Raw genomic sequence first — 24,478 nt, 5'->3', positions numbered from 1 at the left:
TACTTATTACTACTTTACGATTTTCAATATTTTGTGGTTAACATTAACTGATTTCCGGTTTTCAGAACACCAATCGAAAGTTGTCTGCTCGGCGTCCATAAAATGTTACTAAAATCTCATTACAGCATCGGATGCTGTAAGGAATCTCATTACCGGCTTTCATTAGCTTCGCGAATTACAAAAAATATTTCTCTTGTTCAAAAAAATATTTTTTGTAATTCGCTACGGTAATGGAAGCTATAACAGTACTCAAACGGGTGCTGTAATGAGACTTCTTAGAGCATCCGATGCTGTAATGAGATTTTAGTAACATTTTATGGAATCAGTTCAAGTTGGTGACATTGGGTCATTAATTTTTCTAGTTGTCAGTGTGACAATTTTTGTCTATGGATGTTTAAACACGTTCTTAGCATCGAATACAAGGTCCACAATGATGAGGACATTGACTCTGAGCAATTTCTCTTATTTTGGGAGGTGTACATCAAACATTTTTTTCAGGTGAATATATTTTGTGTTTTAACAGTTTCTAATTGTCAATTCAAAGTTTGTATTTTCAAGTATTCCGGTGTTACCAACTGCTACATACCTATTTCCCTACATTGTCAAAATTTATTTTATTTTTGATCTATCGTACTTTGATCATAGAATACTCGAGTACATAATCGAGTGCATAATACTTCATAAAGTTCTTTTTTATTTTATTTATCAAGGGCCGGAGTTTTGCCATTTTAGCCGAGGTTATTGTTATCTACGCAACGCATGAAACGTATAAGGGTGCGTTTACGTTGGAGCTTTCCATAAACGATACTAGCAAAATAACGAAATTGTTGTCATTGTTTTATATGCAAGTGTTTATATTGGAGCGACGAATTGTCACAAGCTTGACACCCGACTAACGATAAGAGCGACGCTAATCGTATTCCCTATTTTCTTTGCTATTATCAGGTGTGGTTGGCATGGATATCGACTGTTTAATTATTAGTGAAATTTTTGTTAGATCCCCCTTGTGGGACCAAAAAGATAAAAATTACCACAACAGATTTGTTCTGACAAATCGTTTTCAATTCATTTTGCGCAGCTCTTATCGCTGCTCTCATTGTTGTTCTTATCGTTTATCGCAGCTTTCGTTCCAATATAAACACCTGCATATAAAACTGACAACAATTTCGTTGTTTTGGTAGTATCGTCGCTATTATCGTTTATCGCAGCTCCAACGTAAACACACCCTAATTCATACAAAGCGATCCTGACACATTGTATTGCAAACCGCTGTGTTGCGCAGATCGTCGCCGGAATCCCAGTAGCTTTTCTTTGATGTTTTTTTTTGTTATAACCCTTTATTGTCTCAATAATTAACACTTTTCTCCTTTTCTGGATTGTTTCTTTACCTCTTCTTCTTCTTCCTTCACGTCATATTGAACATTTTTGAATTGGGTATTGTTTCCTCATCCATTCCGAATTAGGCAGCCATATAATTTGAGCTGTTTCCCTTCAATCTTCTCCACTACAGCTGTCAAGCTTAATCCTCCTCTATACTATACGCTACTATATTTCGCAGATATTCATTTCTACTTCACCTATTTTTGATTTATGTCTGCCTAATATTGTCCAAGTTTCCGATGGAAATGCATGGTTTCTTATAACGTGATGTTTATCAGCAGAGCTTGTGATGTTTCCATCTCGATGAGATAACACTCCATCAAATATTAGCACTTCTGCGACTACCTTATATCGGGCAAAGTAGTCAAGCAGTCCCTACCGCTCATAGTAGTCTCTATTCTAGGTGGCATACGTTTTACCCATTATGATTTCAAACGCTGACCTTTCAAAGTTGTACACTCTTAGCTCTCCATATATGGCACGCTAGTACTTAATGGGTTAATAAGTGCAGTTCAGTTATTATGTGTTCGCTTCCTATCTTGTACAGCTCTGGAGGAAGATTATCAATACTGAGCATCTTGTTGTTTCTTTGTGCCTAAATACCTTGTTTAACCTCCTCTTATGTTGGAGGTCCTACCTCTTCCCCTTGTTCTTCTCGGTGTATCATTCTTAGAACTTGACTCTCCTACGGCATTCTCACTCAGAGTTGACCGCGGTTTACATATGTACCTCCTTTAGATTACATATAAGCTGTTTTTTACCATTTTCCTGTTTTATTTTACGGTTACGTCATATCTTGCCTGCTTTTCGTCTCACTCCTTCAAAGGTTGCTCTTCTTTCTCTTGTTCTGCTTTCCCTATATTTTCTGTATGCTTCATTCCTTTCCTCTATGGCTTTTTTGCATTCTTCAACCCCACTCCGCTCTTTTCTTTTCCTTCTTATTGCCTATCGTTTGTGTTACCGTTTCTAATATTTCAGTTTGTTTCACTCTATCAGAAATAATGGATTTCTTCTGTGGTGTCGTCTATGTACACTAAAATCACACTCAAATGAAATTGTACCGCCAGATAAGCGAATCTTGCGCACTACAACATATACGTTTAACACCAATATTTTTGCCATTTGATGATTTAGCAATAAGTCATTACAAACAAATTTTCATTGCAAAAATTAATTAAACAATTAAAATTTTATTACAGTTTTTATTTACTCATTAAATTTCTTTATAGATAATTAAAAATTTTCAAAGTTAACATTACGGCATACATTTTCAACAGTTTGGTAATACAGGATACTTAAATTAAATCTAATAATTAGGTGCTTCAGTATTTTGTTCTTGAATATTATGGTAACCGGAGTTGCTCATTTATCCAACTTAAAATGCTTGTATCCGAGATACGTGTAAATCCAGCTGGTGACGTAGTACCACAACCATCTCCAAGTAGAAAGCTAGCAACTCCCACCAGAACAGAACTACCTACATTTAGTGAATTGTAGTTGACAATAGGACTTCCGAAATCACCCTAAAAAGTTTAGTTAACACAAGTTTAGTTTTATTTTTCTTATAGGAAAATTGTAAAAATTAATAATCTTACATCACAAATATTGTTTCCATTAATTGAATAAGCGCAAATAATTATATCCCGATCAAAATGTGTACCACAAGATGTAGAATTTACGGTAAGATCAGCCCATCTTAAACGATCACTTAAACCATTGGCAGCAGTACTTTCCATACCCCATCCGCTAACGCGAACTAGCTGGCCGTCACTCACCGTAATAGGGTTAGCTGTTGTTGGCAATTGTATCCTTTGAATTCGATCATTAAATACAATATTATTTGTCAATCGTATTATTGCAATATCGTGTTCCATGTATATAGGATTATATTGTTCATGAACTGTAATGGTGGTATTCCTAATTTCCGTTATTAGAACTGTCTGGCGATTATCTTCGTTTGGTCCCAATCTGACTCCTCCAAAATTTAAGGAAAGTCTTCGGACTTCATTACTATGGTAATAATAGTACGATAAAAATATTATTCACAAATTTTAAAAAGATTTTTACCCATCTACGCAGTGAGCTGCTGTTAAAACGCGATTTTCGGAAATAAGAGAACCTCCACAAAACACTGTGCGTTGACTTCGTGTTACAGTTATGGCTACCATCCACGGATATTGCCCCGCTTGAGCCAATGTTCCACTTATAATTCGCGATTGATTATCGAAATCATTGGTATCCTTATTAAATAAAATTTAATAATTTTTAATAATTTATTGTAATAATGAACATTACTTACCCCAAATACGAAACCTAATGAAATTATAAAAACGAATAGTTTTAACATTTTAAAGCAGAAAATTATCTTTCCTGCATAAAAGTATTGAACAAAATAAATAAAAAATATATAATTTCTGTTTTAATAATTACTTTGTTATCAAAAATCCAAGTATTAGGCATCTCATTTTCTTGATAAAGGATTATTTCGCTATATCCCAGGATAAATAGGTTTATTTTACTAGTAAGTACGTAAATCTTCAGAATTTAGATTAAATTTAAAAATATATATCGCGGTATTTTTAACCCAATTTCTTTCCACCATTGCAGCGATGAATCATCTTATTATCATTGATATCAAATACTGAAAACAATGTATGTATGTACTGTATCGAATTTTGGAGTTGACTTTTTCATTTACACGTTATAAAATGTTTTCGTTAAGCTTTGTCTTGTCAAGAATAAGCTGTAGACTTAACTAGAAAGCAAATGAGAACTTCGTAGGAGTGTGCTATCGATAAAGAGATCGCTAAAGTTAGCAAGACACAAGAATACTGATTCGAATTTGATAGGTTCGAAGTGTTTCGAACTTGTTTCTGTTAGTTCTAGTGATAGTGCTAGTGTTAGTTCTAGTTTTAGTTTAATTAACACCGGCTGTGAAAGCTTTCGTGTTTATAACGAAAGAAATAAAGTATAAAAAGCACGGCTACGCCGATGACAGAGCTCTTAAAAGAAGATGTATATCGTTCGAAGAATTAGAGAAGATCCTGAGAGCCGATGTCGAGAATCTGCAAAAGTACTTCTGAAGAAGGCATCTTCAACCTAACGCCAGCAAAACGGAGTTAACATGTTTTTATGTAAACAATAAACCTATCTACAGAAAGCTTAGAACACAATTCGAGAACACCTGGCTTACCCACAACAAAAGATCAAAATACTTAAGCGTTACACTTGGTAGAATGCTCAAATCTTCAGCTTCGTCTTCTTAATCGCGGAATACTATCGTGAATACTACTATAGTGTGGCTTAACAATCCCCATGTCCATAGAATCGATGCTCAACTCAATAACCATACACCAACCCAAACCTGCGCTGCACGCACCAAAACCTACCAAAACACGAGGAGGTTGATGACACCAACCACACCTGCCTCCGACAAAACAGCAGCCACTGCCGCAGATGAAGAATTTAGTTTCACTAACACTTGGCATCAAGAATCGATAACAAGGCAGAACAATTAGACCTCAATTAGAACAATTAGAAATTAAAATGTTTACGTTTTTCTTGTTGTTGTGTTTCCATTTTGTTCTGTTAAATCCGTTTGGAGTAGGCGTCGATAACCACTAACCACATTCTTCCTTCAAACGGTCCTGCAAAATCCAGATGGATTCGTGACCACGGAACTGGTGGTGCTGCCCATGAATATAGAGGTAGATGTTGGGTACTCTTTCTCGAACTTTGACAATACTCGCAATGTTCTATAAACTTTTGTATATCGTTGTTGATATTTGGCCAGTAGACGTGTAATTTCGCCATACTCTGCATTCCTGTGATTCCCGCGTGTCCCTCATGCAACATCTTTAGTATTGTTTTGGGAAGTTTTTCTGGAATACATATCCTTCCCTTCCAAAGAATCATATCTTCCTCATACGATAGCTCATCCCTTTTTTCGTAATATGGGATCAGTTCATTTGGAAGTATATCTTTATCAAGCCAATATGTTTTAATATATGGTATTATTTTGCACAACACGTAATCCCTAAAAACTTCTTTCTGTAATTCTTTTCTTGACATCGGCAGATGTTTAACTCGTAGGTGCAGCAGATGTCCTCGCTTTGGTAGACCAATCGCTTCATTTTTACTTGGTGTATCTTCATAGATAGGTAATCTTGACAAAGCGTCCGCCGCTTAATTTTGTTATCCGGGTGTATATCTGATGGTGTAATTATAACTGTTCAATAACATCGCCCATCTTAACAATCGATTACTTGCTATTTTTGGTGTTTCGCGTTTATGGTCGGTTAAAAGATAAAAATGTCGTCCGTACAGATATTGGTGAAATTTTGTTACCGCATAGACAATAGCTAATGCTTCTTTATCAATTGTCGAATATCTGGTTTCTATGTCTGTAAAAGTACGGGATGTGAATGCAACAGGTCTTAGGGTATCGTCGGGTATTTTGTGAGCTAGCACCGCTCCTGCTTCTCTTACCGATGCATCACTACTGACGTAAAGTGGTAAATTTTCATTATAATGTACTAATGTTGATTCTGAGGTTAAAGTTTTCTTCAGTGATTTGAATATTTCTGAATCATGATTTGTTCATACCACCAACTGAGAAGCATCACCTAGCGTGATATAGTTTAAGTGAAACCAAAATGTTCAAACTATGTTATATTGTTGATTAACATAAAAACAACTTAAATAATTAAACAGTTTGGTTTCACTTAAACTATATCACGCTAGGTGATGCTTCTCAGTTGGTAGTCCTGTGTTAACTGTCCTTGGTCGTCGTTGCAACCTATGCGATGTTAGCCCCCAATTTTTCTAGCCCCTAATTAGATAGGATTTTACATGTACATGAAATCGCGTAAATTGAAGCATTGAATTATATGTAATTAGGGGGGTTTGGTTCTAACGACTAAGAAATTATCGACTTTTAAAGTATGTACATACTTTTATTATAAATAAACATTATATTATAATATTAAATAAAATAAACAATACAAAACAAATAATATTTATACATATTACAGTTAAAAAAAGGAACTGATATTTTTGTCTGATAGAGAACTAATAAAAAAAATCAACTTATTTCTTTGATAAAAAGTCTGTGATTTTTGATTGTTTTGTTTCATTTTGAAGCCTCTGCTCTAAACTTTTATAAGGTGCCAAGGCATTAAGTATCTCACGTTGTGCCTTTAAGCTACGCGGAGTAAGATCGTTTTCTATCAAAAAATCTGTTAATTCTTCTCCCATCTTTAAACATTGATTAACAGTTTTGAGACTTAACTCAGCTGGGAGTGTGTTTTCCTTATTATCGTCACTATCACTGGATTCTTGATTATTCTTAGCTACTAAATCTCCTAGCTCTTCTTCTGTTAGTTCAGAATTATGAGATTCGAGTAGCTCTTCAATATCTGACAACTGGAGGTCACTAAATCCAACTCCCGGTAACAACTGGCCTAATGTTACTGTAGCCTGGATGTCATTAGTATGTAAATTGACATCGTTGTCATTGCCCTTCTCCGATATGACAACAGTTGGCCAGATTTTTCTCCAGCAACCATTCAATGTAGATTTTTTCAATTCACGACGGGACTCTTCGATGTTGTCTATGCAATTACCAATGTTGTAATTTTTCCAACATTGTGTTAAAGTTAGCTTCGAGTCACTTTCCAAACTATCTAATAACTTCTTAAAAGTTATTCTGGTATAATATGCTTTAAATGCAGCTATAATACCTTGATCTAAAGGCTGAATAAGGGAGGTTCTATTAGGAGGCAAAAACTCAATCTTGACATTTTCATTTAAGCTTTGTAGTCGGTTAGCAGGGTGACCGGGAGCATTATCTATCAACAACAAAACTTTAAATGAAATATTGTTCCTTTTTAAATAATTCTCTACTTCTGGTATAAAACAATTTTGTAACCAATCTACAAAAATGTCTCCAGTGATCCAAGCACGACTATTCGACCTCCCAAATTCAGGTAATTTTCATTTATCTTCATTTTTTTATGCTCTAGGATTTAATGATTTATAAACCAATAACGGTTTGGTAATAAAATCTCCAGATGCATTTGAACAAAGCAGTAGAGTAAGACGATCTTTAGCCATCTTAAAGCCAGGGGCGGTTTTTTCATTTTTTGATATGAATGTTCTTGAAGGCATCTTTTTCCAAAAGAGTCTCATCAGCATTGAATACTTTTTGTGGGAGATAACAACCGTATTCAATTATCCTCATTAGACTGTCTGGATATAGTTTTGCTGCTTCGTGATCGGCTAAAGCAGACTCTCCCATCAATTTCAAACTATGAAGGCTGTGCCGATTTTTAAATTTGTCGAACCATCCCTTACTTGCAACAAATGGTTTCAGTTCACTATTTGACGAAGAGGATTCATTTTTCAGAAAATTATCGTATAGTTTTGTAGCTTTGTCTCTAATTATAACAGAGCTTAGAGCTACTCTTTTTTGAGTTTGATCCTCAATCCACAAAGCTAACGCGTTTTCCACCTTTTCTATAGGTCCTTTTCTGGAGTACGTAACAAATTTTGAAGATTCACGGACTGAGGATTCGATACTTTTTCGAATTTTTTCTTTATTTTGGCGAATAGTTCGTATAGAAGATTCGTTAACGCTATTTTTTCTGGCCACTTCTGCTACAGTCATTTTTTGTCTAAATCATCTAATATTGCACATTTTTGTAACAGTGATAACACTTTTCTAGATCGTTTGGAATCTGCCATATTAGTTGCCTAAAATTATAAAATTATTTACAAAAAATTGAATGCAAAATGAACAACACTCAAAACTAAGGAAAAAAGGAATTTATAGGAACATAATCCAAATATACGTAATATATGTATAATCTAAATACATTTCTACCTAAAAAAGTATATATTTATATAAATCATGTCTTACCATTTATTATAAAAAAATTGTCAAAACACAAACATATACGCTGTAACGCCAACGAGTCGCGCTCCCTTACGTCGAGCGCCTATGCGTCGCGACGCCACGTGTAAAATTTCTGGTGAAGCAACCACGTAAAAGTGAATCGACCACCGCATAAATTAAGCTTTGGTGTCCAATTCTTAACCGCGTTAAGGTCACCGTTCAATGGCCATTTTTATATGGGCCCATATAGGCCGATAGAGGTTACTTTCTAACACATTTATGACTTTCTGCCAAATTATTACAGAAAAGTAAATACACAGGATTGAAGTACACATATTGTAGTAGTGAATGACATAATTTATTTTATAAAATAGTTGTTATATTAACAATAATAAATTACTAAACTTTGTCATAAAAAGGGTGTAATAAAAACTGACTTTTATGACAAATTAAGCACTTAAACGAGGTGACAATGCTTCATTCACTAGATGTGTAATATAAGAAGAGATTCCGTGACAGTACAAGTATAATAGATTTGTTGTTATCTCAGGATTGTGTTTTATCTAAAAATGTGTAATTTTCACGTAATTATTGAAATATGTAAGGGAATCTACTGAACAACCTAACTTTGGTATTTTGGCAACCGTCTTATAGATGGCGATATTTAAAGAATAAAATATTGCTTTATTATTTTAACTTTGAACAGTTTCGTGTTGTATTGAATGTTGTGGGATTGTTAATAGATTTTATTTTCCCAACATAATTAATAAAACATTTAATCAAAATTAAATTAGTCAAGCAGTTTTATACACGTGTGTCTTCTATGAGTTTATTGAAAGGAATGAATAATTTTATATAATAACAAATTTTTGTTGCCAAGATATATTTTTAAAAAAACAAGGTCCCTAAATCTTTTTGTTTGACGAAGGAAAAATATATGGTGGCATCTTGGATTTAGGAAATGGATTTTGTAGATATGACACTACAAATACTCCCCCTTCCAAGAAGAAATAAGGTTAACAATGAAATGTAAATCAAGTAGTTATAAATATTTCAATTTTGAAAACGTATTCTTAAAGATTTATTTGGAATTGAATTTTGATTAGAAGCAATTTCAAGTTTATCGTTAGCTATAAATGCTGGTGGTAATCGATCAATATTAACTGATAACACTAGTCTACAAGAAAAATTCATAAAATATACATTTGACGCCACTGTATTTTTCTTATGTAATTTGGTCCCCTAAACCCAAAAATCACATTTAAAATTTTTTCTATGGATGCGTTTTGGAGCTATGATTTTTTTAGGGGTTAGTTAACTATTTGCAGGATATCTCGAGTTAGATATAACAGATCAGGTTGTGCTATTCATCAAATTAAAGACTATTGTGTAGCCAATAAATGGTATTAATACCTATTTCAATCGGTTCGGTAGTTTTAAAACAATGGCCCATAATATGTGAAAAAGGGATATTTTTTGGACAAAATGTGAACCAAAAATTCATTCAATATCCGTGGGGAGTCGCAGAAAAATTCTTTTTCACCTTCTACGTAAAGTTTGCTCTTTTTAGAAGACAACAAGATACGCAGGATGAGAATCGGTGGAAAAATTACCAAAAATTATGATCTTCTATATGTGAGAGCACAGCTCGGATACCTTGAGAAATATAATTCCGCAGCTAACGTCGCATTCTTATCTGATAACATATAGCATTTCATCATGTTACATTTTTCATAATTTTCGAAATTCATTGTAAAGTTTTATTCAGTTTTGTTATACATTCCAGCACATAATACCAGATTTGTTAGCGAATTTTTAAATACAAACTTTGGTAATTATCTGATACATTATTTTCCATCATAGTATGTATGGTTATCACTATAGCAACATTAACTTTTAAATACATACATTAGTTTCAGATAGAACAAAAAGAATTTTTGTTAATTATTCAATAACTATAAGAAATATACCCAACAAACTATATATATTTGTTATCAGAGGAAAATGACAATTTGTTTTAGCTCATACCCAACTATGGTTTCCATTTACAAAAAGAAAGTTCACTGAATTTTTCGTAAAAAGTTGCCCATATAATGTTTTATTTATAATACTCCATCTTTGATAATGAGTGAGATATTCGTGATTGTCGTTTTTGCAAAATTTTTAATTTTTGCCGATAGGGCGAAAACAAACGACGATAGCTGTTCGCAGTTTTCGGCATTAGCATTTTCTCGAAAAACGAGATCACGACATGTAAGCTACTTTCTCTTTTAGTTTTGGAGATAGCCTATGCGTACAACGAAATTGGGACACCCTGTACAGGAAAAAGCTGTGCTCTTACATATAGAAGATCATAATTTTTAGTAATTTCTCCATAGTCCATCATCCTGCGTACCTTGTTGTCTTATTAAAAGAGCAAACTTTACGGAGTCTTCAAGGATATCGAATGAATTTTTGGTTCACATTTCGTCTAAAAAAAATCCCTTTTCACATTGTTTTAAAAGTACCAAACCGATTGGAATAAGTATTAATTCCATTTATTGGCTATACAATACTCTTTAGTTTGATGAATAGCACGACCAGCTCAGTCATCTCTAACTCGAGATTTGCTAAAAATAATCAAATTACCCCTAAAAAAATCATATCTTCAAAACGTATCCATAGAAAAAATTTTAAATGTGATTTTTGGGTTTAGGGGACCAAATTACATAAGAAAAATACAGTGGCGTCAAATGTATATTTTATGTTTTTTTTTGTAGACTAGTTAAAATAATAAAGTTTTTTTGAAAGCGTTTAATAACTTTAAAAGGGCCTTCAAACCTCAAGATTTCGCAAACCAAAAGGCATTCGAACGCCAAAAAAACACGAAAAAAACACCAAATAATATCGAGAATAGGAATCGCGTAAGACTACACCGGAATATATTCTCCAACGAATAAAATTATTCAACGGTAGGATGACTAATTGTAAGCTGATATAAAAAAGCGTCGCTATGAATAACTGAATTTAACTGAATTGAGCTCAGGACGACCTCTTTTAACCAACAGCGGAACTATACAAATTTTTTTTGCACTTTTGCGAACATCACGTGATTGAACGGCGACCTTAAAGCGAATCCGCGTATAAAAATACCGCGTAAAATGAGGGACTACTGTATAGTATTTTGATTATAACAAGAGAACCAGTTAACCGATTTCGATAAACAATGTCTCATTCGAAAGCTCAATCGTTGACCAATACGAAAATGGAATTCCCGATTCGAAATCTTTCTCGAATTCCGTTAAAACGCCAAAATAATGCGAAGGTACTCGAAAATAACACAAAAATGACCTTTTTTAAGTGGTGATAACTCGTAAACGATGTAGCTGATGATCAAGATCTATACGTCATTCCATTCGTCGTAGTTTCTTGTATCGAAATCACAAAATGCCCGATTTCAATTTTCTCCCGTGAACCTTGTACAGCCCTTGGAATGACACCGTGTTCGGCTCGTTGTTTATGCACGTATGAACGCCCGAAAGTCTAGCGAAAGTTTGCCCCCAATATAAAAAAAATAATTTAAACTAAATCGACTATAGTTAGAGAACGGTTTGACGGATTTTAATGTTTTATATCTCAATCGATAGCTTTCGCCTGGCTGAATGCGGTTGTCGGTTGCCCAATTCGAAGTATTTAAGGATTTTGATTAAAACACAAAAAACTAATTAATAAAATACATCAATTATCTCCTTAACTAATTGACCAATTTTAATCATTAACATCTCGATCGAAAGTATGATCTACAATGAATGCGAAGGTGGAAATGCCTGATTTCAAAATTTACTAATTACCTGCGTACAGCCATTGAAATGACCCCGCGAATCTGCCGACTGGAAGTCTAGCCCCCAATAAGAAAAAATTAATTTTGATTATATTCGCTATAACTAAAGAACGGTTTGACGGATTTTAATGTTTTATATCTCAAATAAAAGCTTACGGCTGGCTGAATGCATACAGTTCCTCACAAAATTGAGTATACAGGAGAATGGAAAATAGATAATTTTATTGTGAATATTTCAAATAATTATTAATTTATTTTAAAGTTTGTGATATATATATATATATATTAACAGCAATCTTATTAACTAATTTGAATACAAAATAATCCAGTTTTCCAAATAAAATAATCACAATATTAATAATAATGACAAATGATACGAAATTCACGTCACAAAATTGAGTGTACAGTAAAGGAAAAGTGAATAAGTTTAGGTGGGTATTATGTTTTAATACGCTGTAGGCCCTCCATTGGCGTCAATTATCGCCTGCATTCGCAGTGACATTGAGTCCACTAACTTGTTGGTGTAGTTTGGCGAGATTCTATCCCAAATTTTACAAATTTCATTTCTCAATTCGCTTTTGTTTCAGCAGTTGCTATTTTTTAACTGAAATTTAACTTCTCCCCACAAATGTTCAATGGGGTTCACATATCAGGTTCACGATCAGGAGACTGTGGTGGTGTTTTCAGTTGTTTTGGTGTGTTATATAATAATCATTCTTTCACAAGGTATGACGTATGTTTTGGATCATTATCTTGTTGGAACCAGAACACAGTCGTAAGGTTAAGTTTTTGAGACTTTGACGTAATTTGCGTTTTAAAATATCCAAATAACTAAATTTTGTCATATTTGCTTCAATAAATTCCATAGTTCAGACGCCGCTGACTGCCGTTGATCCCCACAGCATTACTGAACCACCCCATGTTTTACTGTTGACGTTATGTTAATGTTAGTAAAGTGGTAACACAGTAATTCGAGGTATACACTAAAAATAATTGATTATTATTATAAATTCTTTATTGTATACTCAATTTTATGGCGTGAATTTCGTTTCACTGTGGGGATATGCTGTGCGGGTCTGTGGCAGCCAGCGGTGTTGGAACTGTAGTTTATTGAGGAAAATATGACAAAATTTTGTTATTATTTAGATATTTTAAATCGTAATTTACGTCAAAGTTCTTAAAGAGTCAACCTTCCGACTGTGTTCTGGTTCCAACAAGATGATAATCCCGATGATACATTATACCTTATGAAGAAATGGTTATTATACAATACTTCAAAACAACTAAAAACACTACCACAGTCTCCGGATATCCTATTGAACATTTATGGAGAAAAGTTAGGTTTCAGTTAAAAAATAGCAAGAGTCGAAAATAAAACGAATTAAAAAATTAAATTTGTAAAATTTGGGATAGAATCTCGCCAAACTAAACCAAAAAGTTAGTGGACTCAATGCCACGGTGAATGCAGGTGACAATTGATGCCAATGGAGGGCTTACAACTTATTAAAACATAATACTACACTAAACTTATTCACTTTGCCCTAACTGTATACTCAATTTTGTGGCGTGAATTTCGTTTCATTTTTTATTATTGTTAATATTGTTATTATTTTATTTGGAAAACTGGATTATTTTGAATTCAAATTAGTTAATAAAATTGTTGTTAATACATATATATCACAAACTTTAAAATAAATTAATAATTATTTGAAATTTTTACAATTATCTATCTTCCATTCCGCCGTATACTCAATTTTGTGAGCAACTGTATGTCAAAATGCCCGATTCGAAATATTTAAGGATTTTGAATAAAACACAAAAAATTAATTAATCAAATAAGTCAATTATCTCCTTTATTATTTGACTAATTTTAGTCGTCAACATCTCCATCGAAAGTATGATCCATGGTGAATGCGAAAATGGAAATTCCCGATCCCTAAATTTGCTAATTAAGTACATACGATTGTTTAAACGACTCCGGTGACTTTACTGCCTGGAAGTCACCTATGCGAAGTTAGCCCCCAATTTTTCTAGCCCCCAATTAGATAGGATTTTACATGTATAGTATTTTGATTATAACAAGAGAACCAGTCACCCGATTTCGATAAACAATGTCTCATTCGAAAGCTCAATCCTTGACCAATACCAAAGTGGAAATGCCCGATTCGAAATCTCTCTCGAATTCCGCTAAAACGCCAAAATAATGCAAAGATACACAAAAATGACCTTTTTTAAGTGGTAATAACTCGTAAACGATGTACCCGATGATCAAGCTCTATACGTCATTCCATTCGTTGTAGTTTCTTCTATCGAAATCACAAAATGCCCGATTTCAATTCTCTCCCGTTAACCTTATGCAGCCCTCGGAATGACACCGTGTTCGGCTCGTTGTTTATGCACGTATGAACGCCCGAAAATCTAGCCCCCAATATGAAAAAATTAATTTAAACTAAATCGATTATAATTAGAGAACGGTTTGACGGATTTTAATGTTTTATATCTCAATCGATAGCTTTCGCCTGGCCGAATGCGGTTGTCGAAATGCCCTATTCGAAATATTTAAGGATTAACAAAATCGATTATCTTAATTTGACTAGGCGCCATTTTGCCAATAATATTTTTTTGCTTAGTTCTAGTTCAAACGATAATCACAAGTACATATATAGAAAAGAACATCATTTGATTGTTGAGTTTCAGATTATTTCAGGAATAGTTATTGTATCAACCAGCAACTTAGACAATCCACGTACCAACTTGGTTGAGGGACAATGTAAAGATTATTTTCTATAAACAATTCTTTTTAAATAAGTAAATATATCATGAAAACATATGCAAAAGATTAAATTGAAATACCACATAATTTGGTAGCAAAAAATTCCCAATAAAATCATTTTATTTGATACAAAAAGAAAGACTCCCCCATTAAAAAGTTTGAATTAGATTATACTAGTATTATTTGGAGTGGTTTACGCTCAATTTCAAATTATTTTATGTTTTGACAATGTTGATAATTAGACCTTTATAATTTTTCAAGCACAAAATGCAAAAATTTATTGAATAGTACCGTTTTTCAAGCACAAATCCAGTGAGTAGCGTCGAAACGGTTTTTATCTGGAAAAATTACACCGTTCAAATCGCGAATTTTCCCGATATGTTTTGGTCAATTAATAAAATTAAAAACCACTCACCGAATGGATGTTGTTTCCCTTGGATTTTACTTCGAAGCACAGCTGGAAAGAAAAGATAAATTAATTTATTGTGACAAAAAAAAAAGAATTAATAGGATACCTTCACATCCTTCAACATCCATAAAATGGCAATCCCATGATGTCCTATATCACATCACTAATATCACCTAACACTTAGCATAAATATAGCACGCATTTATCACTTAATTTATGTAAAAAGTTTTATTTTTCTAAACTACTTTATCACCCTTAAATGCCCGCATATCAACTAAAATGCGTTATTAGCGAATCAACTTCCAAACATCCCCTCCTTAATTTATTGTGGGAAGAAGGAATACTGGAGGTGAATAAATAAAAAATTTAAAGACGACGGGCCGAAGCGGTTTTAAATCGTTTTTTGATTTTAAAACTCAACCTTTCAATAAAAAATTACTCGTTTTCTCGAAACATTTCAAATAAAACTTACATCATTTTACTAAAATAAAACGCACTAATCGAACTTCAATGTTTAACACTTCCTGCAAAAGAAAGTCTAGCCCCCAATATAAAAAAGATAATTTAAACTAAATCGACTATAATTAGAGAACGGTTTGACGGATTTTAATGTTTTATATCTCAATCGAAAGTTTGGGGGCTAGACTTCCAGTTGGTCATTTCAATTGCCGTACGCAGGTAATTAGTAAATTTTGAAATCGAGCATTTCCAGCTTCGCATTCATTGTAGATCTTACTTTCGATTGAGATGTTGATGACTAAAATTGGTCAATTAGTTAAGGAGATAATTGATGTGTTTGATTAATTCGTTTTTTTGTGTTTTAATCAAAATCCCTAAATATTTAGAATCGGGCATTTCGACAACCGCATTCAGCCAGACACATACTTTTAATTGAGATATAAACATTAAAATCCGTCAAACCGTTCTCGAATTATAGTCGATTTAGTTTAAATTAATTTTTTTATATTGGGGGATAGACTTTCTTTTGCAGGACATTGAAATTCGATTAGTGCGTTTTATTTTAGTAAAATGACGTAAGTTTTATTTGAAATGTTTCGAGAAAACGAGTAATTTTTTTATTGAAAGGTTGAGTTTTAAAACCAAAAAACGATTTAAAACCGCTTCGGCCCGTCGTCTTTAGATTTTTGTTTATTCACCTCCAGTATTCCTTCTTCCCACAATAAATTAAGGAGGGGATGTTTGGAAGTTGATTCGCTAATAACGCATTTTAGTTGATGTGCGGGCATTTAAGGGTGATAAAGTAGTTTAGAAAAATAAAACTTATTACTTGAATTAAGTGATAAATGCGTGCTATAGTTATGCTAAGTGTTAGGTGATATTAGTGATGTGATATAGGACATCATGGGATTGCTATTTTATGGATGTTAAAAGGTATCGTATTAATTCATTTTTTTTTGTCACAATAAATTAGTTTATCTTTTCTTTCCAGCTGAGCTTCGAAGTAAAATCCAAGGAAAACAACATCCATTCGGTGAGTCGTTTTCAATTTTATTAATTGATCAAAACATATCGGGAAAATTCGCGATTTGAACTTTATAATTTTTAGAGATAAAAACCGTTTGAACGCTACTCCTTGGATTTGTGCTTGAAAAACGGTACCATTCAATAAATTTTTGCATTTTGTACTTGAAAAATTATAAAGGTTTAATTATCAACATTGTCACAACATGAAATAATTTGAAATTGAGTGTAAACCACTCCAAATAATACTAGTATAATCTAATTCAAACTTTTTAATGGGGAGTCTCTTTTTTTTGTATCAAATAAAATGATTTCTTTGGGAATTTTTTGCTACCAAATTATGTGGTAGGGGATGTTTGGAAGTTGATTCGCTAATAACGCATTTTAGTTGATATGCGGGCATTTAAGGGTGATAAAGTAGTTTAGAAAAATAAAACTTATTACTTGAATTAAGTGATAAATGCGTGCTATAGTTATGCTAAGTGTTAGGTGATATTAGTGATGTGATATAGGACATCATGGGATTGCTATTTTATGGATGTTGAAGGATGTGAAGGTATCGTATTAATTCTTTTTTTTTGTCACAATAAATTAATTTATCTTTTTTTTCCAGCTGAGCTTCGAAGTAAAATCCAAGGGAAACAACATCCATTCGGCGAGTCGTTTTCAATTTTATTAATTGACCAAAACATATCGGGAAAATTCGCGATTCACTGGATTTGTGCTTGAAAAACGGTACTATTCAATAAGTTTTTGCATTTTGTGCTTGAAAAATTATAAAGCTTTAATTATCAACATTGTCAAAACATGAAATAATTTGAAATTGAGTGTAAACCACTCCAAATAATACCAGTATAATTTAAACTTTTTAATGGGAGAGTCTCTTTTTTTGTATCAAATAAAATGATTTCTTTGGGAATTTTTTGCTACCAAATTATGTGGTATTTCAATTTAATCTTTTGCATATGTTTTCATGATGTATTTACTTATTTAAAAAGAATTGTTTATAGAAAATAATCTTTAAATTATCCCTCCACCAAGTTGGTACGTGGATTGTCTAAGGTGCTGGTTGACACAATATCTATCCTTGAAATGATCTGAAACTCAAAAATCAAATTATGTTCTTTTCTATATATGTACTTGTGATTATCGTTTGAACTAGAACTAAGCAAAAAAAATTTTATTGGCAAAATGGCGCCTAGTCAAATTAAGATAATCGATTTTGTTCTTCAAATCGATAAGTTTACCTCAAAAAGAAATCATGTATATATCGTATCAGTTTCTCTGTAGATCATACGATAGAAAGATGCTATTTGAAAGTGCAGTTCAAATTTCAAGTCAATCGAATGAGTAGTTTTTTAGGAATCGTGTTAACCAGATGTAAAAAGGATGTTTCGAGAAAAATGCACTTACAGTTTCATGTAATACAACGTTATGCGTGTATACACCTATTTAATTTAATGTTTATAACATTTGTGAATGTTTCTACATTCAGCCAGACGCAAGGTTTTCATTTGATATATAAAACATTAAAATCCGTTAAAGCGTTCTTTAGTTATAGTGAATGTAATCAAAATTAATTTTTTCTTATTGAGGGCTAGACTTCCAGTCGGCAGATTCGCGGGGTATTTTCAATAGCCGTACGCAAATAATTAGTTAATTTTGAAATCGGGCATTTCCACCTTCGCGTTCATTGTAGATCATACTTTTGATCAAGATGTTCATGACTAAAATTGGTCAATTAGTTAAGGAGATAATTGATGTGTTTGATTAATTCGTTTTTTATGTTTTAATCAAAATCCTTAAATATTTCGAATCGGGCATTTAGCCAGGCATAAACTTTCGATTGAGATATAAAACATTAAAATCCGCAAACTGTTCTCTAATTATAGTCGATTTAGTTTAAATTAATTTTTTTATATTGGGGGCTAGACTTTCGGGCGTTCACATTTGCATAAACAAGGAGCCACCCGGAACACGGTGTCATTCCGAGGGCTGTACAAGGTTAACGGGAGAGAATTGAAATCGGGCATTTTGTGATTTCGATAGAAGAAACTACGACGAATCGAATGACGTATAGATCTTGATCATTGAGTACATCGTTTACGAGTTATCACCACTTAAAAAAGGTCATTTTTGTGTACCTTCGCATTATTTTGGCGTTTTAGTGGAATTCGAGAGAGATTTCGAATCGGACATTTTCACTTCCGTATTGGCCAAAGATTAAGCTTTCGAATGAGACATTGTTTATCGAAATCGGTTGACTGGTTCTCTTGTTATAATCAAAATACTATACATGTAAAATCCTATCTAATTGGGGGCTAACTTCGCATAGGTGTCGTTGCACTCGTTAACACGTGAGCGTTATACAATTCTACCGCTAGATGTCGCCATAATACTACAGTTTATTCGGCGATTGTTTCGAAAAAACCGATAAGGTTTTATAATTATTATAATCATATGACAACTTTCATAAAGCTAGCTAATTGCTAACAGCAAAATAATATTTTCGATCGGGTTTTCTTGCTGCTCGGACCAACAGCCGAATTTCGGCATTAGTTAATTTATTTATAATAAAAAAGATAATAATTTATTGACATTTAGATATTCAGTTCACTTTGCTAAGGAGTATATTTGGTTGCCTATGCCTATAATTTTATTTATTAGTGAAGTATAATCTTGTTAGATGTCACCAGTAAGAAGTAAACAAAAGATTGTTGAGGGGCCAGGGGGTTCTTGCACACGCTTCCTGCGGAAAAAGTTTTTGTGCCACTGTCCAAACAACTGACCCGAGCAAATCATATGACCACGCGAAGCACGTGACCGACCGTGTATTTACAACCGAACGGTACAGTGACAAATTTCCTGGCAAAGGCGGTCGCGATCTCCCGGAGTTCCGACTTTTTTTCGCCCCAATTTTATTAAAGAAAAGAGGTCGTTTTTCCTGTTCTTTTCGTTTTTTAAATGCTGGCCGAATGTTTTCGTGATTCGCTCTTATGGCATTACTTAACAGGCTGTTCCTGTCGCGAAAACGAACCTACAAGCATCAGGATAACGTACGGTAAGTGATACCACCAACATAATCCGTTTTATTTTTACCCAATCCACACAACCTTGACATAACCTGAAATCACCGCAAATATTTTTATTTTATAAACACGTTAGAGAGTCACGAGTTCGTTTTGTAATCGTCCAATCGTTTCAATGAAACCGGCAGATTAAATTTCTTTTTAACAATTGTTTGGAAACTTCTGATTGTTTCTAAGCCCCCTTTAATAATATTCTATCTATTTCTCTCCGCCACTGCCAAGTGGTTTTATAAACAAAAATCTCACATGACATCACCCGAACTAATAAATAAATCACAAAGAATACATAAAGAAATGATTTTTTTGTGTTTTGTATTTTGATGCTAATTAAACTAAGTATGGGATCATTTAATATTAATACACACTAATATCAATTTATGTGCTAATTGAACGAGTCTATATTATCTTTTTCTGTTTTGATAAATGGTTATTTACTGCATAAGTATAAAAGTTAAAAGAACATTAAAAAACATTTCTCTTTTGAAACATAAACAATGCCAAAATTTCCAAACACACAACATTGAAAACAACTTTATGATCTCGAAAGTATCTGCCAACACTTATATGTAACATAAATATGTCAAAATGATACTACAAATTTCTAGTCATATTTTTTTGATACTTTACAAAATAATTCTTGGCAAAACATTTTTAGGTCACTTTTTTAAATAAAATTCTTATTATAATATTACAAACCCTCGATATAACGAATTAATACGGGGAAGGGAGTGTCCGTTATAGCCAAAAATCCGTTATGTGAAAATTTCTTTGCGTCTGAAGACGCGCGATTAAACCCGAAACTTTCTGGGTCTTGTGTTAGTTCTAGTTTAATGAAAAATATACAACAATCTAACGCTGATTAATAACTAAAACTAGAACTGACACTATCATTAGAACTAACACTAGATCTAGAACTAGAAACATTCGGATTTAGCCGTCTTACGAGACGTACGGCTAAACCCGAATATTTCTAGTTCTTGGTCTAGTGTTAGTTCTAGTTTTACACTAGGACTATCACTAGAACTAGCACAAGACCTAGAACTAGAAACATTCGGATTTAGCCGTCTTACGAGACGTACGGCTAAACCCGAATATTTCTAGTTCTTGGTCTAGTGTTAGTTCTAGTTTTACACTAGGACTATCACTAGAACTAGCACAAGACCTAGAACTAGAATCATACGGCTTTAGCCGTCTTAAGAGACGTTTGGCTAAACCAGAATGTTTCTAGCTCTAGAACTAGTGTTAGTTCTACTTTTAATTCAATAAAGATATATAACAATCTAGACTGAATAACAATTCAAACTAGAACTAACACTAGACTTAGAACTAGAAAGTTTTCGCACGGCTAAACCGAAAACTTTCTAGTTCTAAGTCTAGTGTTAGTTTTAGTTTTAGTTCATTGAACAATATACAACTATCAAAAGCTGAAGAACAACTAAATCTAAAGCTAACACTAGGATTAGAATTAATACTAGACCTAGAACTAGAAACATTCGGGTTTAGTCTTGCGTGTCTTAAAACGGCTAAACCAGAATGTTTCTAGATCTAATCGTAAGTCTAGTGTTAGGTGTAGTGCTAGTGTCAGCTCTAGTTCAATAAAGATATACAGCAATCTAACACTAAGTAACAGCTAAAATAAGAGCTAATACTAGAACTAGAAACATTTGGGTTGAATAACAATTGCACTGCCTTATGCATCACTTGACTAAGCGACAAATGAATAATGTTGAGAAAAACGGGATTTTTGTTTTCATCTCTCTAAAAATATAAGACTTCTCAAAATAGACAGACTCAAACTATTGAAAATTGTTTGGTGCCTGTCTATTTTTATCACAGACCACTGATGACAGCTATCACAAACACAGAATTTTTAGTTTTACGATTGTACAGGGTGGTTCAAATTCGATGTCCTAATAGGCTATCTCCGAAACTATAAGAGTTAGAAAAAAAGTAGCTTACATGTTATGATCTCGTTTTTCGAGAAACTGCTAATGCCGAAAACCTCAAATCTTTTGTTTTTCCCCTAGAGGCCAAATTTGAAAATATCTTAAAACCAACAAGTGCAATTATCTTGGTTATTATTATAGGTGGAGTATTATAACTAAGACATTATATGGACACATTTTTACAAAGAATTTCATGACGTAGTCCAAAAAAATTTTCCGGTTTTAGATTTTGAGATATTGCCAATTTTCGTTTTTTTAAATGGAAATTCGCTTATTAAATTCGTTATTTTTTTCTGATTACAAAAATATGGGGTTAGATAGGTCTATTTCTTACTGTTTTAGAATAAAGCTAAAAATAAACTTTTTTTTAGTGTCGTCAAAGAAATTAAATTTACAGTTTCCTGTAAATTACGGTACTATAACTAAAAATTATTCTACTAAAAATTTATGTAAAATTTACTTTATTTTCTAATATGTAACATTCTAACACGTTAAACTTTTCGTAATTTTCGTAATCCATCTTAAAAAATAGGATTTTTAATTTGACACTTCACAACATTTTTGAATACAAACAAATGTTGCTGTTTATTTGAATTAAAAAAAAAATAAATATATGAGCGCCATCTATCAATAATTCATTAAGTCGTTTAATAATATTAAATATTAATAAAAATGTGAAATAATGCAATCTACTCCAACTTTTGTGTAAAACAAATATAAATTAAATAGTTCAACAAATGTATTTGTTTCAAATATCAGAAATATGCTTTTCTAATTTTTAGTTATAATTTATAGGAAACTGTAAATTAAATTTCTTTGACGACGCTTAAAAAAAGGTTATTTTTAAATTTATTCTAAAACTTCCCTATATTTTTATAATCAGAAAAAAATAGTGGTTATTTCCATTTAAAAAAATTAAAATTGTCATGATATCTCAAAATCTAAACCCTAAAAATTTTTTTTGACTACGGCATGAAATTCTCTGTAAAAAAGTGTCCATATAATGTCTCAGTTATAATACTCCACCTATAATAATAACCAAGATAATTGCACTTGTTGGTTTTACGATATTTTCATTTTTGGCCTCTCGGGGAAACACAAAAAACGATAGCGTTTTAAGGTTTTCGGCATTACCAGTTTCTCGAAAAACGAGATCATGACATGTAAACTATTTTTTTTCTAACTCTTATAGTTTCCGGGTTAGCCTATTCGGATATCGAATTTGAACCACCCTGTGCAGGATGTTTCTGTAAGTCGTGGCATAAATTTAATCACTAAAACTAGAGACAAAATGATGACGATTTGTGTAAAAATTTTTGAAGAAAATAATCTATAGTTTGATTTTGCACTTTTAAACTGTTTTTTTATTTTATATAGAATTTAAGTCTAACCAGTTTCGGTCCTTGGCCATCTTCCGAGACTCTACAAATAGTTTTACAAACAAGTTTCTTAATATTTCTTTTTGTTTTGTTAAAAAGATCACGTATCAAAGTCGAAATTAGATTATTAGTAACTAATTTACAAAATTAAAGTTTAAAAAGTTGTAAAATGAAATTAAGAACGAAGTGTTACAAGTTTACAGGTTAAAATTTAAGAACGCTCTTTTTTAACAAAAGAAATATTAACAAACTCGGGAAAAATTCAAGAATCATAATGTGGCTTAAAAATCGACGATTTTTTTAAATCAATGTGAAATGACCCAAAAAACACGTTAAAATAAACAGAAAGTGCGGAAAAGCGATTAACACTAAATAAACTTCAGTTATAAAACTTCTATTATATAATAACTAACTTCAGGTTTAAAATGTCAACCTCAATTTTGACATATTTGTAATCTTCATTAAAAATCCTTCAAAATGAGTACAAACACGACATATTTATCTTCAATATTAATGAAGTTTTAATGAATTTTGACATATTTGTAATCATCGTGAAAAAATTCCAATATTACTCGAGATATAAGCAACTTCCGGTTTGAAATGTTAATGTCATTTTGACATATTCTTAATTTTTGTAAAATATCTTAATATTTGTCACAAAAATATAATAAAAAATTAAGGTTGGTATTAATATTATAAAATTAAATTGCCCTCTTCATTGTTGCTAACTTAAGGTTTAATGTTTTTTATTCAAACTTTTTTGTTTTTTTGAGATAAGTGCGTCATCTTTGAACTAATTTTAAAGATTTTTTAATGAAGGTGACAAATATGTCAAAATTGACGTTGACGTTTCAAACCGGAAGTGATTGTATTTCCATTAATATTAAAGTTAAATATGTCGAGTTTGGACTCATTTTAAAGGATTTTGTATGAAGTTGACAAATATGTCAAAATTAAAAGTTGAAAGTGCAAACTTTTTGGTTTTTTGAGATAAATGCGTCATGTTTGGACTCACTTTAAAGGTTATTTTATGAAGATTACGAATATAATAATAAAATTAAAGTTGACATTGACAACTGAAAGTTTTCTTTACGATTAACCCCGATTGTTTCTATACCTTTTCAAGTTCAAATTGGCACTAATCAAACTCAAAATGACATTAAACAAAACCAATTTGGCAACTGTCATAATCAAATTGGCATTAATCAAAATGACATTAATCAATATCAAATTGACATTCAATAATTTAACAAGATAATCTTTGAATCGTGATTAACATTTTAAACGCATAATTTTATACTTGGT

The 24,478-nt window shown here is 32.4% G+C and overlaps 3 protein-coding genes and 1 long non-coding RNA gene across 4 annotated transcripts in view; 2 read left to right on the top strand and 2 right to left on the bottom strand.

Annotated features, from left to right (window-relative positions):
* Window positions 1-2,573: 2,573 nt before the first annotated feature.
* Window positions 2,574-4,721, bottom strand: LOC139430080 (brachyurin-like). Its single transcript, XM_071196705.1, has 4 exons — window positions 3,680-4,721; window positions 3,448-3,620; window positions 2,976-3,390; window positions 2,574-2,903 (listed from the first exon to the last, which is right to left on the bottom strand). The coding sequence occupies exons 1-4, from the start codon at window positions 3,725-3,727 to the stop codon at window positions 2,724-2,726; spliced, it is 816 nt and encodes a 271-aa protein (XP_071052806.1). The 5' UTR covers window positions 3,728-4,721; the 3' UTR covers window positions 2,574-2,723.
* A 1,747-nt stretch (window positions 4,722-6,468) lies between these two features.
* LOC139429999 (tigger transposable element-derived protein 1-like) lies at window positions 6,469-8,047 on the bottom strand. The gene is made up of 2 exons (XM_071196537.1): window positions 7,735-8,047; window positions 6,469-7,229 (listed from the first exon to the last, which is right to left on the bottom strand). Exons 1-2 carry the CDS (start codon window positions 8,045-8,047, stop codon window positions 6,469-6,471), a joined length of 1,074 nt encoding a protein of 357 aa, XP_071052638.1.
* An 8,378-nt stretch (window positions 8,048-16,425) lies between these two features.
* LOC139430097 (uncharacterized) lies at window positions 16,426-17,414 on the top strand. Its single transcript, XR_011640656.1, has 3 exons — window positions 16,426-16,669; window positions 16,728-17,315; window positions 17,373-17,414. It is a non-coding gene; the product is annotated as an uncharacterized lncRNA (long non-coding RNA).
* Window positions 17,415-19,508: 2,094 nt separating this feature from the next.
* The window catches only part of LOC111416235 (folliculin-interacting protein 2), a 38,537-nt gene continuing 33,567 nt past the window's right edge, over window positions 19,509-24,478 (top strand). The window contains exon 1 of the mRNA XM_023048203.2: window positions 19,509-19,820. Within this exon, the coding sequence (XP_022903971.2) occupies window positions 19,756-19,820 (65 nt within the window). The 5' untranslated portion in view covers window positions 19,509-19,755. The remainder of the gene's footprint in view (window positions 19,821-24,478) is intronic.

The sequence above is a fragment of the Onthophagus taurus genome, chromosome 6 (assembly GCF_036711975.1).
Source record: "Onthophagus taurus isolate NC chromosome 6, IU_Otau_3.0, whole genome shotgun sequence".
In the NCBI taxonomy this organism is placed as follows: Eukaryota; Metazoa; Arthropoda; class Insecta; order Coleoptera; family Scarabaeidae; genus Onthophagus; species Onthophagus taurus.
The sequence above is the reverse complement of the archived record's forward strand: the minus strand, read 5'-3'. Positions and strand labels throughout refer to the sequence as shown.